The sequence below is a fragment of the Pteropus medius genome, unplaced genomic scaffold, assembly GCF_902729225.1.
Source record: "Pteropus medius unplaced genomic scaffold, Ma_sr-lr_union100, whole genome shotgun sequence".
Taxonomy (NCBI): Eukaryota; Metazoa; Chordata; class Mammalia; order Chiroptera; family Pteropodidae; genus Pteropus; species Pteropus medius.
Window position 1 is genome coordinate 8430398 of NW_024340698.1, and position 20845 is coordinate 8451242.

General features: G+C 34.2%; 1 protein-coding gene across 32 annotated transcripts in view; it reads left to right on the forward strand.

The window, feature by feature from the left end:
• MBNL3 (muscleblind like splicing regulator 3) overlaps positions 1–9250 on the forward strand; it is a 109370-nt gene extending 100120 nt beyond the window's left edge. For 31 of the 32 annotated variants that reach the window (XM_039875387.1, XM_039875377.1, XM_039875453.1 and 28 more), the window contains 2 exons: positions 176–249; positions 2046–9250. In XM_039875387.1, coding sequence (XP_039731321.1) covers positions 176–232 — 57 coding nt within the window. In that variant the 3' untranslated portion in view covers positions 233–249; positions 2046–9250. The remainder of the gene's footprint in view (positions 1–175; positions 250–2045) is intronic. The other variant, XM_039875501.1, reaches the window with a different exon arrangement.
• The last annotated feature ends 11595 nt before the right edge of the window (positions 9251–20845 follow it).

Genomic DNA, 20845 nt, shown 5'->3' on the forward strand with positions numbered 1-20845 from the left:
CAAATCACATTCTAGTCTGTGCTTTGCAAAATTAACTATTAGTGGATATGGTAAATATGTCTAAATTTTCCTGTGAAATTGATTATGATATTGATCACCACGTCCAAACAGTAAACAAAATAAATGGAATTCTCTAAAGAAATTATTTTAATCTAAAATTTTTTTACTACTATAGATATCCCCATTATCAATAGATGAACTGAATAGCAGCATGTTTGTTTCACAGATGTAGAAGTTACCAGTAGAACAGTAAGTTTCTTTATGTATTAATGTAAATAATATTTATAGGTTATATCTTTTATTTAAACAATTTTGCATTTGCTAAATCTTTGGTAAATATTTTCATTAATAGACATTGCTTATAACTTAGAGCTTGATTTAAGCATTCTAAAATTTCCAAATTGAAATGTAGAGAGCAAGTATATATTTTTTATATAAAAATGACAGCAGTATTGCATTTTTCCATTGAACTTACAAATTCTGAAATGTTTTCCTATTATTAAAGGGATATTATTTCTTAGCCAAAGACAGAGGTCACTTTTGAATTTTAATTCTTAACATTTTTCTAGCTTCTTTTTTAAATTAAAGTTAAGCAAAGTAATTTTGTCACAATTTGGCTACAATGGTTATCTTAAAGATAGTAAACAATATGTTCTATGTCATTATAGAAAATAGTGTTTTTACAGTCTGCCACTTTGTACTGCTTCTCATGTAAGTCTGTCAGAATTGCTCCAGCTGTTTTGAATTTTCAGTGACATAATTTAGTAATTTAATCATTATTTTCATTCAAATCATGGCTTTTTGTGTATATAATTTGTTGTTGTTTGTTGTTGTTGTTGTTGTTAGGTTTTTTCCTCATCACCTTTGATCTTCTCTTTGCCTGGTCCAGAGTTTGTAATAGCACACATTTAATTCAGGCAATTATTCATTTAGAACATGTGACTTTTGAAGCCACTAAGACTCCTAGATATTTCGATTAATTAATTATAGAAACTTATTAAACAAGTGTACCAATTCTGAACGGCATACATTAGTCATTGAAAATTTGAAATTCTCACAACCAGAGGGTTTCATCTGAATGAAGGAGTTTCATTCATTTGATAGGCTAGTCTTCCAGAACCCGGCTAGCATTTATTTCTTGCTAAGGCTGCATGGACCCAGAATACTAACTGTTCTGGACAGAGCCTATAGCTGACATATCTTAGATTAATTGGTCCCTTCAATCATAAGAAATGTTTTTAAAAGAAACCTTTGAGTACATTGGATAACTGAAGTAACTGTGAATTGTAGTAGTTTTCAAGAGTATCATTAGGGATAGTGGCAGTTTGGGAATAGCACCAAGCATGAGACAACTGTTTTGCAAACAGTTGCCTGATTCTCTTGGGCTGCTTCACCTCAAGGTAAACAAAAGTTGTCAAATTCCTACTTTCCAGCAGAAAATAAGAATAGCAATTCCTTTTTGCTTGTTCCATTAGAAAATTTAGAGGTATTTTGTACATTATAATCACTTCAACATGTAACAGATGTTAAAAATTTCTCTCAAGTTCAAAAAATGTAATTTTGTAAAATACTATATAGTACCTAGATTTCACAGTTAGGTTATTTCGGCATGGCTCCAACACATTCAGATAAAAAGTTTTCTGCAAATCTCTAAAACATTCAGAAATAAAGTTTAAAGTTTGCATATTTCAATGTTTGGAATCGAACATTTTTTTTCAATGAATACTTGTTGAAGAAAGTAGATAGATGGGTGGATCTTCATCAACAAGTTTTGGCATTGTGTATATAATGTCTACAACAATTGAATGCATCTCTGTTAACGTAGGGCAGTTCTAAACAATAGCACTCGGTGAGAATGATAGGCTGTCATGGTATATGACTCTTTAGAGACCATCTCCAACAGCCCCATTTTTACAGATGTAGAATATGAAATTCAGAGCGAGGACTATCTTGGCATAGTTCCAATAAAGAACTTGAACAAGAACCAAATTCCTGACTCCTATTTCAATAATCCTTCAATATTTCTCGCTTTTTTTCCATTTCAGTTGTAATTCTGAACAGAGTTGTGAAGTATCAGAATCCCTCCGTGAGAACCTTCATATGGCCTTTCTATATATATTCCTGTATGTTCTCTTCTACCAATGCAACAATAAACACGGTGCAGTTGATATATTAAACAATACAAAAATACCAACCAACAAATTCAAATTAAAAATAAAACATTAAAGAATCAATGGATATGTTAAAACAAAACATGAATAGAAAACTATTATCTGTCTTATTTGAATTATTAGAATACCACCATAAAATTTTGTAATTTTTACATTATTCTGTGTGATTTTCTAATAACTATTCTGCTATGTGGATCTCCACAGTGGATTTTTGGCTTACTGTGAATTCTTGGTGGATAAATGTTCATCTCTTTTGAAGTGTTACCTTACTACTTTGTTTACACAGTAGCCTACTGGGTTAATTTAGAACATAATAATTATATCCAAATACCATTTTTCCATTTTTATATTGTATTGTATTGTGGTATGTTGTGTTTTGCTGTAATATGTGTGGCATTTGATTTCAACTAAAATGTTGTTAATGGGAAACTGAAATATGTGTTCTTGAAAAATATGACAGATTAATGTTAATATTCTCTCTCTAGAATATTTCTGTAGGTTTCTTGGGGGCAGACATATAAAAGACCTCACTTTTGAGTGTTCACATGCATGTGAATAATTTATACCTGCAGATCTGACCTTGTATCACATTATTAGATTTTTTGTGAGACATAATCACCTACAAAAAACAAGGAATTTCTTAAAACATTAACCTCCAATTTCACTCCTTAAATAGCTTGGAAAATTAGAATTTACCTTTAAATGATTTTTTTCAGCATTTGTACTAAAAAATACCCATTACAATTTTTGTGGCTCAAGGATCCTATCTCCTAGGCTAAGTGTCTAAAACAGCCATTTGTCATCTTCAGCTGAAAAATTGGTACTTGGAGGATTAAAGGCATGCTAATTACAGATTGTAAATTAAACAGAAGATTGTGGCATGGAGATATTTTTTACATATTGGAGAGAAGTGTGTAAAAACCATTGCAATGTAACCTTTTACACAAGAGCCATTTTCCAAATGCAAATGGCTCATGCTCTTTAGACTACTCTGACTAATAAGTAAGCTGCAATCTAGTATAAGTCAGTCAAGGTGAAAGAGAATTGGTTCTAAGCGAGGCTTTTCCACTCCAAATGGACACTCTTTTCTATTGATCACAGTTGGAGCCTGAGAATAGGTTTGGAGAAATGGCAGAGGTGGGAAAGAAGATAGGAAGACATTTAAAATTATTCTTTGATTTATTTAAAAGTTCTAGGAGGGATGTCCACAGTTGTCTTTAGCTCTAGTTCACCTGAGTTTCCAGATTTGTTAAACATTTCAGTGAAGGAGAAAGTGCCTGTGATATATGTCAAGTGCCCTTCTCAAACTTTATTAACAAGAGTTTCATCATAAACAATGTTGTTTTGGACTCAGTTGTTTTTATATATATTTGAAAATTACAATAGAGAAGTTTTTAAGACCCTTTGGATGAGACAGAGTGGCTACTCTCCACAGAGCTGAGCTGAATTCACATTACTAATTCTTATGAAATAATTTTATAATCAAGTAAAATAGTAATTAATTCTTATGTTATGTAGCATATCTCCTCCACTCTATTCAGTCATTAAAGTCACTATTATTATACAGTGCTGGAACCATATGACATTTTGCATCAACTTAGATTTAATATTTTTCTACTAAATATATATTCTCTTGCTGGAAGTTATAAAATCATCAAATGTGTATCACCAGTTTGTTTTCTACTTCATGAAAATGATAGAGGGAAAATCTGATTTAGGATAATTTAAGTAAGCTAGTAGTGTTTGAATCAAAGAAATATCCCCTGACTCCAACCCAAAGCAGATCAATTTGTCTCAGAATACAAAGGAGCAAAATTAGCTCTTTGATATTTGATATCCTGTTGATCTTAATTATCAATCCAAATCATGATCATCAGTGATTTCTAAATGGTCTTAATTGCGTCAAGCCATTGCCATCTGTTAACAGTATTGCCAGGAGTTAAAGAATAAGAGGTATCCTGACTTTTACTTATTGATTCTTTGAACCACTTAATTACTCTTTCCCCAAATCTTAACACTGTTAGAGAAGAAAGGAGGGTAGACCTTTGTGAAATTACTTGTGTTTGGAACTGAGTTTTGTATAACCTGTGCCAGTGCCTCTCCAGAAGGGCAGATCTGATCACAGGACTCCAGGAAGGATGCACCTGCGCTAATCAAGATTTACAGCTGTTTTCATGTTGCTTTAAGCACTGGAAGACAATAATAATGACCTATTTTTAGCAAGAGGTTCGGTGAAGATATTCAGGTAGTTGTATTTTGGGTGCCACCAGTTTTGATATTGTTGGCATTTTAAAAGTTGCTCTATAAATGAATTTAAAGAAAGAAAAGTCAAAGCATTAAAGTTTTGATCTAGATGCAAATGAATTTTGACAAAAAATGCAATTTTAAGGTAGCATTCTTTAAACTAGTTATGTAATGACATTCAAATTACCTTTATTCAAGGAAAGAAAAGGTTAGTCATTAGACTATAAAAAGAGAAGTCACAAAATCAGTGACTCTAAACAATAATTTACTAAATGAATTGTATATATATAATTCTAATCACTTGTGATTCTTAGTTTATTAATATTTTATAAGCTTTGTAATTTACTAGGGCCTCTATTTTTACTTACCTGAAATTATTGTTTTTGTCTATTTCTCTCAGCCTTTTGCAAAAATATGCAAGAATGCTGAAACTTGAATAAAATAAGTCACATATATAGAGAAAATAGTATGAAAGTTATCTTTTAAGAGGGTTTTAGTAGTATCAACTTTTTTAAAAACACTGTGACCATAAATTTATTTTAAAGAGAGATTAAGATTAAATTAAAATTAAACAGATTCATAAAATTGCTATGTAAATACAGTATTTACTTAAGCAATTGGAACATAGTTACACAACCATTGCATTTCATTTCATTTGTCTAAATTAGTCTTTAATTTGTAGTTAATTGTGATGTGAAAAGCCATCTTCTCCCTACTCCATGTTTTTGAACATGCTTTAAAGTACTTTGATCTTGCCAAAACTGTTGTCCTACACCACTAGGCTGCGTTCCGTATTGGACAGCCTCAGCTCACCAGCTCTCTCATTTGAGGAAAGCAAGTACCTCCTCACTACCATCAGCAGGAACTGAATAAAATTAACCTTTACAATTTGAATCTGTTTTTAATGGCGTGACCAGTTGCCATAATAATGTCTGAATAAAGACAACATTGGCTTTAAATTTTATTAAATAATATGTAAGGAAGGTCCCTATGCCACTTGGAACATTATTTGTTCCCCCTCCTTTGGAGCGTGTAGATGAGGAAGCTCTTAGGCAAAACACAGCCACAAGATTGCTGACTTATTTTAATCTGTAGGGTAGGCTGCTAGGCACAGAATGATTAGAAATTGGAATCCCCTTTTTTATTCTTTTCTACCTTTCACAAACATTGAAATAGAAATATGGAAATATGATTTCCCCATTCTTTTGAATATATTTAGAAAGATAGTGGCCTAATTTTAATTTTACCAGTGCTTGACAAAGGCAATAGAACGAATAGTATGTAAAAGAGTAACTTCTTTTGCAAATTTAGTTGGTAGTCTAATCAAACTGTAAATATAATTAAAAATTAAGGTTATCAGCACCAACTCACTAATTGGTGCTATGTTTTCATTTTCCTTGTTAGTTTTTAAATTTTTGATTTTATTACTTTTTATATCTCTAAGTAACTAATGAATTTACTTTCAAAGGAGATTTAGAGAAAGTAAAATTTTATTATGTGTATTCAACCCACCTAGATAGGTTCTAAACTGACACTGAAACATGACAAGATATAGGTTATAATCCATAACTATTCTTCACAGTTCACAGTTTAAGAACAAACTTAACTTTATATGCAAATAATAATTTTAACTAATTATATTTAGTTGTTGCTTTAGCAATAAAACTACAACATGGCTACCTTAATACACTTATTTTTTGGTGAAAATTTTACTTGTAAACTATACATGGTTTTTGACAATATGCACAGATAGAAGATACATCTCAAATCTCAGAAAACAGGTATGGTTGATTTTCTTTTTATTCTATAATTCCCATGTGAAAGCTGAATTTGTGTCCTTGTGTGACATTTTCATCAAAAAGTTTACAACACATGGATTCTAGATTCAGGCTTTATAGCTTATAGAATTTGTTGTGTGGTAGGGTTATTCCACAGTATTTAGACTTCAAAACACAATTATATTTATAATATATTACCCGAACTTTTACCATAATTTCATTTATTCAAAATTATTCAAGTAGCATAACTATAGCTATGAAAAGTCTTTCTTCTGGAATTATATATTTACACAAATATATCCAAATGAGAATTAAAGAATGATGAAAACATATTATGAAATTAATTCATTTATGAAATCACGCATAAAGATACTGTGGAATGACCCTTTAACAGTATTTAAGAGACATATGCTGCAGTTAACTGATTGTCTCAGTTAGGGTGTGAATGTGTGAGACACACCTCTTTTGCACTTATGTACATAGTCCATGAAAGCAATCCTTGGAGCTTTTTTTTAATACAAGAAGTCTGATAATAGTGGAAAAGTTAGCAAGGAAGTTATTTCTAAGGCTTTGAGAGGGAGGTGTTTTTTTGTTTGTTTGTTATAAGACTTAACTCAAGCATGATGTTGCTTTGCTACTGTGGAGGCTTTCTAATTTGCTACAGCTGACCAAAGTACACTGGTAACAGATAACAGGTCAACTTCAGCTAATTGCACTGAACAAAAGTAGAAGTACTTCATCTTTTAGCAAGACCACTAGAGGTTATTTGCTTTTAAAATTAATCCTCACTGTAAACATACACACACACAGAGGTAAATATCTTGCTAAAGTTTTCTATTTCCAATGGTTGCAAGTAGTAAAATGCCATGTAAATTCCAAGATGGATATTCCCATTATGATAAAATTAGATTGCATCAATTGATATATAGTAGTCACACAAATTAATATCTATTTAAGTGACAAATTGTTAATGTTTACCATTATTTCCCCGTTTAGATCCAGAACCCAAAACCAAATTGGCAACCACTGATTTAATTTAACACTTAAGTATGGCCAGCACGGGACATTTCATTCACTTCAACAAAGGAAAAATGCTTCTGGCACCACTTTAGAAATGGCTTTATTTACCTGGTACTTGTTCAGTGGAAGCTGTTTTCTGACTTAACTTAACCAGATTAGAGAGTGCTTCACTGTGCCACATCAGCCTTCCACTGTTTTAACTAAACAGAAGAGAATCAGCCAAAATCTTACATACATTGGAGCTGGAAAAAAATGTTTAGATCAGACTATATCCACCAATTTCAGCTCCCACATCACCTACAGATCACCATTTAACTTTTTGTTGCCTCCAGACCTAGAAAAGGTCAAGGTTAGAAAGGTTTAAGGATAGATCACCACAGATACTTTGAATCCATCATGTCTTGGGACTTATTGCCCTTGCCCTAGAGAAGGAGTCCATCCTGGGATTGAGAGAGTTGCTATTAGTATTGCTACCCATTTTGATAGTTCTCACTTACAGAGACAAGGAAATAAGCCAAAGCTAGAAAGCAATCTAAGCCTTATAGTTAGTTGTCCAATAGCTCAAGGCCAGTTGGTTAGAAATTTCTTTTTTTTTCCCCTTCAGCCCATATCACTTAAAGTCAACCATATAACTAACAGTCTGACCATCTGGTCAGCATTTTAATTGATATAAAGTGTGGCATTCATTCATACTGTATTTAAGAATTCCAACTTTAACCTTATCAGCGACATATTTTACCAATTTAACCTGTGTTCTTGTGAATCTATAAGCCACCAGAATATATTTTCACAGGGTCAATAGAAATATAGTAATTTTTAAGTCAGGAAAAATCATCTATAAAATGGAATGAATCTAGAAGCATCACAAAAGATATCCAATTAATTGATGACATGTAATATCTGCTGACAGCCACTGGGTTACACTCTGGAGCTTAAACACAGTGACACAGTGGCTGTGTTTAAATAAGTAAAATTAGAGAATGCAATATAACAGAATGTGAATAACTTGCGTCCAAAATAGGACCTCTGTTTTTAAGCCGAGGAAAAGTTTAAGTTGACTAATTCATACAGTTTCCAGCCTCTCCACTTGTCCTTGCCTGGAAGAGAACTACCCATTTAATACTCCAAAGCAGGATTATTCCAGGGAAATTTTATTCTTAAATAGAACCTATCCTTGATTATAGTACTATACCTAAAAAGAAAAAAAAAATGTATCACTATGAAATAAGCCACAGCTATTTGTAGGTATTGCAAAAATCCTCACTAGTCATCTTCTACATCATATTACTTTAATAAAATAAAATACCTCTGTAACAAGACCTAAAAGGAACCCAACTTTAAAAAGAGCTCTTTTTTTCCCCCCAAACGCAGAACCTAAATATATATCTGTCATAAAACTGCATGGTTCCAAAGCTTTATTTCTATATACAGATGCTCTTTGTTGATGATGAAAACCAAATTATTCTGTTGCTGTCTTTTGTGTCTAGCAGTTGAGAGAATGATATGACAATCATATCATTGGATTCTGGGGTTGCCCCTTTCAAAATAAATGTCCTGTTATTGTTGGTACTGCTTTAATCATTAGAAAATGAACAATTTGTTATCATGTCCCCAATTACAATAATTTAAATTAATATTTTTTAAAAGATGTTCTTAAATATACTTTTAGAAGAGGGTTAACGCTTTTCATTTATATAAAATCCAGTATAATGTAGAAAATGGAAAAATGCTGTTCATTTGGGGTAGGAAATGTCAATTTAAAATTACCTATAGATAAGAAAATTATTAGCTCTGTGCAACAATTATAGATTTTGACCACAATATTTCATAAATATAAATTTCTCCTAATATTTTGCCACCAGAATGAAATAGCTCATTCCCTCAACTGCTGTCAGTAAGGCAGATGCTTTATGTTTTTTCCAAGTTATAGTGCTGTATTGCTTGTTTGTGTTGAGAAGTATGCATTATGAAACACATTTTAGCATGCTTTTTCTGTGTTGCTTATTTTTTGTTCTTTTAATAAAATGTTAAATTTCTTGGTTATGTCTTTTTTATGAATCCATATTCATACATTAGGAGTTCACTTAAAAGTTATTCATGTTCTAGTATATTAATCCTACTATTTAGTAAATCTAATACAAAATTAAAGTTATAATTTGGTTCACTGTTATATTTCATACATAGAATAAGTTTGTTTCCAAATATACCTTCAGTATTTTGAATTACATAGATAATATATCCATTGTATAAGATGTATTATTCCTATGCTAGTGAAGTTACTAACACAAGAAAGACATACTTGTATTTTAGTAAAAAAAAACTAAAACTTTTGGAAATAATGCCTACTGGTTTCTACTGTGCTTCAGAAATTCTGAGGCATATTCTAAGATATATTATTAGAAGTTAGTATTTTCCAATTGATTCATTTCTACTCTGCATCTAAAATGTAACATGAAATCAATGCTGTTCATTTCATTGTTTTTAAGATGGGCATCAATGGTTTCAAAACAATGAGATGAATGTATTTTTCTATTAAAATGCTTTCTCACACTTAAAATTCATTTTGTCCAATAAAGGGCACAGGAATGAAAGGATAATCATTTTTTCTTAAGAAAGCAAAATGTAACTTAGTAATACATTTTCCTGTCAGATTTCTAAATACTTAACACTAATTCAGAACTTCTCATTGGCCACCAGTAGTGGGGCTGATAGAAAACTATGGTGAAGAGACTTTGGATGAGAGGTCATGACAGAATAAAGTATTACTGTTCACAGGACTGTAACTAAAAAAGGCCAGGGAGGAGTTTGGGTTCATGTCTAGTATCAGCTCAATCATACAGAACTACTATCTCCCTTGGTCCTTGTGCTTTACTATTTCTAAGTGTGGTTCCCACTATGGCATTTCTTGAAAAGCTAAATTTGAACCCTTTAATGTGTTGTGCATGTTTCTGTGAGTCTATGATAATCTCAGCACTAAAATCAATTCAGTACATAGACATTTACAAGAGGTCTTGGCCTCTTCAGGATTCAGTTTATGTCTTTTTCTTTGAAGTTGCTAAATGATAGGTAAGGATTTAAGGCAGGCATTCCGATCATCATGAAAATGGAGTTTCTATTGGCCAGAAGAAAGTTGACCCACAGGCAAAACCGGATGTAAACCAAGTTTTCCTTTTCCAAGTTGATGCTTTCAACTTATTTTTCCAGTATTCTTCTAAGCCCCTCCTTTTCTCATCCTTCACGGTGGACTCTGGCCTTCTAGAAGCCCCATAGTAGCAGTTTATTAGGCCTGCTTTCTGGGTAGATCTGGATATTTCTCCCTCAGAACTTTCTTGTTAGGCCATAGACAGCTGCTCATAGCTCTGATCTAAGAGATAACTCACACTGTGGTGTTAAAGACTAGCGATGCTTAATGTGCTGTCCCTCCTGGGAATGTTTGTATTTAAAAAGGCATGACTCCCCATTGCTAAAATATTAGATGGTCACATCTGTAGATAAAAGATATGTTTTTCTGAAGCAAATGACTAGGCACTTGAATAATAACATTTAGGCAGTGATCAAAGTCCTATGGATGGGAGGTACAGTCATTTACCACTTCAAGAAGGCAAAAAATGAAAACTCATAGTTTCGTTATTTTCAGGAAAGTTCTGATATAATAATGAACCTAAAATGCTGACTAGATAGTGAACATCTCCATATTCTATAGACTGGAATCCACTCACATGGTCAGTATCTGTAGAAGAAAGCATGGAACAGTGATAGTCCTGATACATGATCATATTTTTGGAATAGTCTAATGCCTATACTAGCTAATATTCAACAGACATATACACACACTCTGATTTTTTACTTGACTCTTTCAATACTAGAAATGCCCATTTAACTTAGCCCTTCCAGGTTTTCCTTTCATCACCTGGACTTACACTTCTCCCTTTGGCAGGACAGTGAGAGTCTGGGGAATGAAATCCAAAAGCTCCAATGATAGAAAGGGTAACCATCCAGACATAAAGGTGAGGTTTGTGAGAGAAGTGGGAGGTCTGATTTCTGTCCTTACAAATGGATGCCCAAAGCATTCCAAAGTAGATGTAGAAATCAGTATAAGAAGGACGTTCCAGTCGGTGTAGCCCAGTATTTTTGTGTTGTGAATGAAAACAGAGTGCAGTGCAAAGGCAAGTATAGCACCGAGGCATAGCACAACAGATGCAAGAAAAAGCATAGGTTTTCCTAATGAGAGAAAGAGAGAGGTTTCTCCCATAAGTGATTCAGTGCGTTGCATGCATGTACAAGTGCAAAAAAAGAGATTGGTGAAAAATCAGTGTAACAGTGGATGAATAGCAGCAAGCAGTAGCAATGGCGCCTATTAAAGCAGATAGCTTGTTCAGTTACAACTGGACTTGAGAGAATGTGGAGGGAATCTGAGGAGTCTCTGTAGTCAGCGTGCTTCTAGAGATGTTATGGTCAACCCATCGATGATTAATGTAGGTCTCAAGAAAAGGATGAGGAAGAATAGGATCAGGATGAGACTTTGCTTTAGCCTTCATGACATGAAGAGTTGAATGACCCTTTGTTAGAAAAATTGGTAGTTAAGAGAAAATTATATCTGTTAAATATATATATATGTATATATATACACATATATACGTGTGTGTGTGTGTGTGTGTGTATATATATATATATATATATATATATATATATATATATATATATATAGTTATTGATGTGCCTTTCTTAACTTTTTAATAAATGTATGTGTAGTTCATTCAAAGTGTAGTTCATTCATTCAAAGTATTTTGGTTCTCCTCAATTTCTATTTATAAAGTCCCTTGTTGAAGAAATCTATTTATGGGTTGTTGTACTAGGAAAACCTGAACCCACATGAATCCAGGCAATCAATCAGTGGTCATAATTTTGGGCTCCGGGTAGAGGTTGTTAATAAATGTGGCATTTATGTTAACAGTCACACCTCAATTTGGTTGATATACAGGACCTCACTGAATATCAAACGTTTACCATAAACTGAGCACCAGCCAATGGTAGAGACCACTGTAATAAGCAACTCCTTTCTCCTGATGGGCACTAACAGAGATATTCTAGATCCTGAAGATGCTTAGGACCTCAAGAGTAATTGAGATGAGATTGTGGGGCCAGAGGAGCACCCAAATCATTCAGGAAAAATGGCCACGGAGTGTCACACATGCAGCCACACCCACTATTGTTGTCCTCTGCTTTCCATATCCTGGTGAAATGTCTCTATGATAAAAATTAAAATATTCAGATCCAGCTATTGCTAGGGGACTTAAAGAAAGGTCAGTCCAGGAATTACCTTTGAGTAATAACAAACTAAGAAAATCCTTAAATAGTATTTTAAATTATTATTGTGTCCACATTCAGTTCTATGCCATTTGACCCTCTTCCTTTCAATTCACTCTCCACATTACTGCTGAAGTCATTTTTCTAGGGTCAAAAAATTGATTACTTCACTTCCCTGACTAAAAATCTTCCACAGCTCCTCATGGCCTATGAAATAAAGCCTACACACTAACAGCACTTTTTCTTACTCTGGCCTTAACCTTGCCCTCTAGCTTCATCTTTCCACCTGCCTTCTGTAACCTGAGCACTCCAGACAAACCAAAGCACTGTTGGAGAAATATAATTAAAAGCAAGATCTTCTTCCAACCCACAAATCATCTTTACAAAGGTAATAATGGGAGAAAACACTTTTAATATTGAACAAACATTAAACCAGAATATGATGTGCATCACAGGTCATCTACTAAGAGATTGCAGACATGGAAAGGAATCTCACCCTCTTATATAGCCAGGCAAATACAATCCATTGCATACATGTTTTCGAAATAAACTATAACTGGTCCTCAAGTAAGAGGAATTGACAGCACATTTGTCACTCATAGTTCTTCTTAACTTTATCCTCCTAATTGGGGATACTTTATTCTTTATGCTTGTGTTTACTTTATTCTTATGAGAAGTTCACAGGAGATAGTTTTGTTAATTGGAGCAAGGTGCACAGGAAAGTTAGGCTCCACTTCCTTTGATATTTACATTTCAAAAAGATGGCTCCTAGGTCCTTGGTGAAACATTCCGGAGTTGAGAGACTAATTAGAGGCTTATTTAGCCTCCCATTAGTTTATTTAAAGGTTTAAATAAATTTGAAAAGGGCAGGGAAAGAAATTTTGAAAGAAAAGAGAGGTGGTGGGAGAGAAGTCTCCCTATTTTCCACAAGGAGAATTTAGCGTCTTATTTTAAATTTGTATTTGCCTTTACACCACTCACCGTTTCTCAGATACGTAGTTTCCCATGTCTTTGTGATGTTTCTCTCCACTTGGAGAAACATCTACCCCTCTTCTTTCTCAGGTATATATCAACATTTTATATCATCATTCAAGGAATATATCAACCAACACCTCTTTCTTGAGGTCTTCTATGGCCTTACCAGATACCAGAAACGAGACACAGCTAATATTTATTTAATGCTAAGCAAGTAATCTCAAAGCTTAGTGCCACCTCTCCCCTACAGTGCTTCTAACATTGTCTATATGACTCCTCTATTAAACTGGGCTTCTCGAGGGCAAGAGTCAGGTCTAATTGATCTTTGTATTCTTTATGGTGTCTCAAACAATAGCTACACAGTAAATGCCTTGGATTTTTTAGAGAAATAAATAAACTAAGAAATCAAGACATTTTAATTGTAAAGAAAAAAACCCTCATTTGAATAAAAGGAATTTATGTAATGATACAGGGAAATTTCACAAATTCCAACTTCAGGAAGAACAACTTGGCCTTGTGGAACTGGTAAGTTATCAGGTAGCTTATTTCTCCTATCTCTCTATGTCTGTGTCTCTCTTCCTCCTTCTCCTTCTTCTTCTTCTCTTCCACTCCCCTCCCCCACTATTGTTCTACTCCTCCACTGTCTCTCTTTCTCTCTCTCTGCTAACCATCTTTCTCTGCTTGCTTATCAGCACTTGATTGATCATGACCACTTCCAGAATGATAGCCTTATCCTGAGTCTATATCAATGATAGCCTGCACCAGAATCACCTGAAGGCTTATAAAATATAGATTGCTGGGACCCACTCAAGAGTCTCTGATTCAGTAGATATGGGATGAGGTATGAGAATTTGCATTTCTAACAAGTTCCCAGATGATTTTGATAATCTGGGGACACAATTTGAGAATGATTAATCTATTTGACCTTCAAGCTTGGTTCCCCATAGACAATCGATTTACTCACTGGTCCCCGATGCCTGATTCCAATGAGAGAGAAATTGATTGGTGAGCCTAACGTTCATCCTTGTTACATTTGGTTGTGGCCAAAAGCTTGGACTCACATGGTACATATGAAAGGTTGTCTCTTTGAGGCTGTAGGCCGGGAAACTTTTCAAAGAAGGTGAATCTCTAGCACAGTCGCTCCCATAGTTCCTTTTAAAGCTATACAATTTTCCACACTAAACTAGATGCTTGGTCTATGCAGCTCAAATCTCCATAGTCAATAGAGCCAATAAGGACATAATGACCATCTGACACTTCTTCAGTCATCTCAAAGTAAATTCACTCTTTATATCTTGCCCTAAACTCATAATCATTAGTCTCAAATATGCTTCTCCTCCACCCAGTTGTCCAAGCAAGAAATCTGGGACTCACCTTTGACTCCTCCTCCCCCACCATTCATATCTAATTTTTCAAGTCCTATTAATTCTAACTCCTAGTTATTTTCTCTATCCCTGCTATACCTGGTTAGTTTAATTTGACACCCTGCCTCCAGTGCTGCTTTCTTCCAATCTGTTTTTCATGCTAGTGTCAGAATAATCTATCTAAAACAACTTCTCAGTCTTAGCTCCTGGAATAGCTGTGTTAGGCCTGGGACATCTAAAGTTTGGGCCTGTCTTTCCAACAGTATGCAGCTGCAAGTCTATCTACCTCAGAATGCATACAAAAATTATCATGCTATGTATATAATGATGTAATATGAAAAAAAGATTGGGAAGCCCTGATCTAAAACAAAAGTTTGACTACGTAACTCCTCTCCTTAAAATCTTTCAATGACTCTGCATAGCTCTAAAGATAAAGCCTAAATACACCCTATGATAGCCTATAACATCTGACATAATCCAATCCCTCTCTACCTCCCCAACGCCATCTCTTGCCACTGCCTGCCTTGGACTTGCTACTTCAACAACAGGTAAATACTTGTAGTTTCCAGCACATACCCTCCTGTTTCATGCCTGTAAGCCATTGCTCATGGTTTACTTTCTGCCTGGAATGTTCAATCTCCTCCTTTTTGGCCTGGCTAGCATCCTTTGGGACTCTGTTTAAGTACCATATTCCCCAGGAAAACTTCCAAGTCTGCTCCAATCTTCAGTAGTATATTCTTCTTTGAAACTCTTATAATACCTTGAACATATAATTGTCAATGGATTTGTCACAATGCATTAGAATATTATCTGCTTCTCCCACCAACTTGTGAGTTGTTTGAGGACAGGGTCTGTGCCTTATCCATTGCTATATTTCCAGCACCTAACATAGTGATTAAAAAATGGTATCATATAACTCACCACCCAACAGATAAAAAATCTTAGTTTGAAAATGGACAATAGAAGGAATTGAATATTTTCAAAAAAAAAGTATACAAATGGCCAATAAATATATGAAAAGATTTTTAACACGATTAGTTATTAAGAAAATGCAAATAAAAACTACAATGAGATACCACTTTATACTCACTAAGATGGATATAATAAAAAAAAAGGAAAATAATTAGTGTTGGTGAAGATATGAAGAAATTGAAACTCTGTGTATTGCTGGTAGGGATAAAAAATGAAAAATGATATAGCCATTATGGAAAACAGTTTGGCAGTTCCTCAAAAAGTTAAACAGAATTACCATATAAATCAGCAATTCCACTCAAAAAAATACCTGTACATCAATATTCCTAGCAGCATTATTCACAATAGACAAAAGGTAGAAGCGATCCAAGTATCCACTGATGGATGAATGGATAAGTAAAATGTGGTATATACATACAATGAAATACTATCATGTCATGTATACAAAGATGTAATATAAAATATTAAATATTGAAATAGAAGGAAATTCTGACATGTACTGCAACATGGATGAACTTTGAAAACATTACACTAAGTGAAATAAGACAATGACAAAAGGACAAATACTCTATGATTCACTTATATGAGATGCCTAAGGTAGTCAGATTCATAGAGGTAGAAAGCAAAATTGTGGCTGCCAGGGACTGGGATCATGAGGAATGAGAGTTTCAGTTTTGAAATATGAAAAGAGTTCTGGAGGAGAATGGTGGTGATGGTTACACAATAATATGAATGTGCTTAATGCCACCAAACTATACACTTATAAAATGGTTAAGATGCTGAAATTTGTCCTTACTTTATCGAGAGGTAATTGATATATAACATGTATAAGTTTAAGGTGTGCAATTTGATGATTTGATAATGCATATATTGCTAAATGTTTACCACAATAAGGTTAGTTAACACATCCTTCACCTTACATAATTGCCATTTTGTTGTCATTGTTGTTATAATGAGAACATTAAAGTTCTATCTTAGCAACTTTCAAGTATACAATGCAGTGTTGTTAACTATAGTCACCATGTTGTAAATTATATCCCCAGAATTTATTCATTTTATAACTGAAAGTTTGTACTCATTGACCAATATCTTCCATTCCTCCCAGCCCTCCAGCCCTGACAAACACCATTCTATTCTCTGTTTCTATGAGCTCAATGTATTTAGATTCTATATGTAAGTGAAATCATACAGTGTCTCTCTCTAACTTAGCATAATGCCCTCAAGGTCCAAACACCTTGCTGCAAATAGCAGGGTTTTAAGGCTGAATAATATTCTACTGTGTATGTACAGATATAGATTAGATATAGATATAGATGATATAGATATAGATATAGATATAGATATAGATATAGATATAGATATAGATATAGATATAGATATAGATATAGATATAGATATAGATATAGATATAGATATAGATATAGATAGAGTATACATCTTTTCTTTATCCATTCATCTTAAGATGGTAAATTTTATGTTAAGTGCATTTTTCCACAATTAAATGAAAGGCAGATAACACTGCTATTTCTATGTCAAGCATGGATGCAAGAAACCCATTGCAAGACGGGGAGACATAGTTCCTAAGGATCAGCCTTCCTCATTGTACCACCCAGTCATTTCCTTTGGAGATTCTGTTATATCTCCCAGAGTACTGAGGGGGTACAGTGTGTACAACACAGTACCAATAGCTTCTCAATGAATATCCTTCCATTTGGTCTTCTAGGTCTTCCAGGAAGTTTTCCAAATCTCTCTTCCATTTTGCATTTTGTGTTGTTTCCATCCCTAGGCCTTTACCTCTATTCCCTCCCCCTTTGAGGCGATCCAAAATAATACCTTAAATAAGGCAATGCCTAACAAACAAACATCACCAAACAGGATGAAAGGGCTTCTCATGTGTGGCTTAAAAAAAAATCAGACAAGGAAGAATAAAGTCTTCACTACCCTCAGGATATGGGAAGGAAAAATACTTATAGTGCTGAGAAAAAACATAGCTACTATCAGTAAGTGACGTTTAGCATAACTAAAATGGGGACAGGAATTCTTTACAAGGATATGGGTACCAATTCGTTAGTGTTCTTTTGGTTATTATTGACAGAATTCAAAATAAAGCTTGTTTAAGAAAAGAAGATGTGTATTAGGACAAATAGTTGAAATATTCATGGATGGTTTGGTTTCAGGCAAAGCTGTATACTAATGCTCAAGCTGTGAGGTTAGGAATCTGATACTGTCCTTTTCTCAATGCCAGTTTCCTCTGTGTTTATCATTGAAAGGTCCACACTCGCACCTAACTAGATTAGCAATCCAGAAGAAGAGAATGCATTGTTCCTAATAGTTCTAGCATAATTCCAAGGGCTAATTCATTGGCCTAGTTCTGGGCTCATTAGAGCAGCTTACATCACATGCCTTTTCTTGAAAGCCAGGGGATAGAACACTCTAATTGGCCAGGTTAGAGTTTATGAACCTACTCTTTGAACTATGAAATGAGACTATTGCTCAAAACTTGTGGATTGAAAGAGAGAGAGACAGACAGAGACAGAGAAAGAGAGTGCTCAAAGGAAAACCAAAGTGCTATTGCCAGAACAACTGGGAATGTATGTTGACATTAAAAAAAACAAAATAAATATATAAATTTGATAGCCCACCCAATTCACAAAAGTCTTCAACTAATATTATGCCACAATACCATATACAAATAAAAAGGTACTCATGATTTCTATACAGAGAAACAATCCAAATTCACATGTCCCAAGTGCACCCAATATTAAGCCCAAGATCTTTCAATAATTCACAGTCATCTTGGGCAGGTCTTCATGTAGTTCCCCACGGTTTCATATCTATAGGTAAATCATATATTTGATGCCATTCAAAGTACCCAATGTCCAATATTAGAGGGAAACAGGATCAAATAAATTTAAAAAAAGTATCCCATTTGGAAATGGAAAAATGGATACAATGCACAAAAATTACTGATCAATATCCTATCAATTTATGTATCATATACATGAATAGCAAGAATTCCTTGACTTAGCAATAAAACGAGTTCTTGGTCAGCCCAGCTGGATACCTCAGATTCTATTCTTTCTCTAAGAGCATCTTTGTTCATTTTTCTATTTGACTACTCCTGAAAGAGAGTTTTGGAAAGTTTACCATTCTGGAGACTGCACCATTGCAGCACCCCACTTCCTGTAAATATGTATTAGCAACTTGGAAATTATCTTAAGGGTTTGAAAAATTATAGGCTTTTAGGTTTTCTTGGCCAGGCTTGGCTTTTTGCTGGCAATGTACTTCCTTAAAATTTAGTAGATACATCACTTAGTATTAGATTTAGTTTTCTATAAGATAAAACTCCAAAATAACAGTAACCTATCCAAGATTGAAGTTTCTTTCTTTCTTTCATAAAAGAAGCCTGGAAATAAATTGTCCAGAGCTAGTAGGAAGTACATGACTTCCTTTTAACTCTCTACCCCTCCATCTCTAGACTATCACTGTCATCCTCAAGGCCTAAGCTGGGTAATAGAACTCCAGTTATCATATCCATATTCCAGTCAGTAGGATGGGGAAAGGTAAAGGAAGGTATACCCCCCTCAAAAGGAGACTTCTTAGAAGGCCCACAAAACACTATTGCCTATGTCTCGTTTACCAGGACTTAAAGGAATGACAATGCCTAACAGCAAGGGAGCTTGGGAAATGTAGTCTAGTCTGATTCCAAATAGCAATATACCAGATAAAAATTAGGAATCTGTTACTACAGAAGGAGAAAATAGATGTTGGAATAGGAAACTAGAATTCTACATTTTACTACAATAGATATGATTGAAATTCTATCTCATAAAGTGGTAGTCAAAGGAAAATATATTGTCAACTCATGTCCTTAAATCTTTACGCTAACTAGATAGTTCTGTCTTTTAGCAACAGGCCTTAGGACTCCATCTAGGCCCTCTAGTTCCTCAATTAAATGACCTCCATTTTGGCTTTTGCATTGGGGTCATTAAAAAGTCACCTTATGGTGGGGGAGGCGCAGTTCATTTTCCTTTCTTTTGAGATGCAGCCAAAGTATTGGCCCTCTAGGAGTAGGTGCTTGAAGGGAAACCTGGGAAATCTGGATTTTTCTGGGCCCTATTCTTATGTTCTGCTGTATTTCCTTTGTTTTCTTTTTTTTAAGTGTCCTTTTTTTATCTACTCATCCTTGCACTCTACCCATTCCTCTAACTCTAAAGTAACTTAGTTAATAAAACAGCACTCATAATTTGATCATTTTCAGTGTGTTTTCTCCTTGGCCTGGCAGATAATTCTTAACAGAACCTTCTTGAGAAAGGCCTATGCCACCAATTATGTCTTATGCTATGGCTGGCAATTCTTTGCCACTGATTGCAACAGCTTCAGTTTTGATATACAGAAGTTGTTGGGTTTTTTCAATCCTATGAAGCTCCAAATTAAAGAACAATCAGTCAATTTAAACCACAGTCCATAAGCAGAAAGCACTTATCCTAGAAATGTTGTATTTCCTTTTATATCTGCTTGGAAACTTCCTCAGTTCTAGTTTGAGTCAATTCCTCTTTTGTAGAACTTTGGTAAAGGCAACAGGAGGTAAGTAGTAAATGCCAACATCCTGATTTTTTAACCTGTAATTTATCCTTAACACTATAGCCATTTCTTTTTGCACATCTGCTGCATTCTTCTTTATTCCGGACAAATTTATTTGTTTCTCTGAGTTTTCTGTCGGCCCCAGCAATGCTTGGATTAACATGTCAGCAGCTTAATCAAGAGCACCAGGACCCACCAGGATCCTTGAATCCTAAATTCAACTTACTAGGGAAAGAATCTTACTGATTCAGTTTGATTAGTTGTCCACCCATCATCAAACCAGCTATGGTCAGGGGCAAGGATTGTGTACTGTGAATATGGCAGACAGAACTCTTCCTGCCTTTTTGCAGTGTCATTATCAAAGTAATAACATATACACATATATGTATATTAAAAATATGTAATCACATAAATATATAATCATATATAT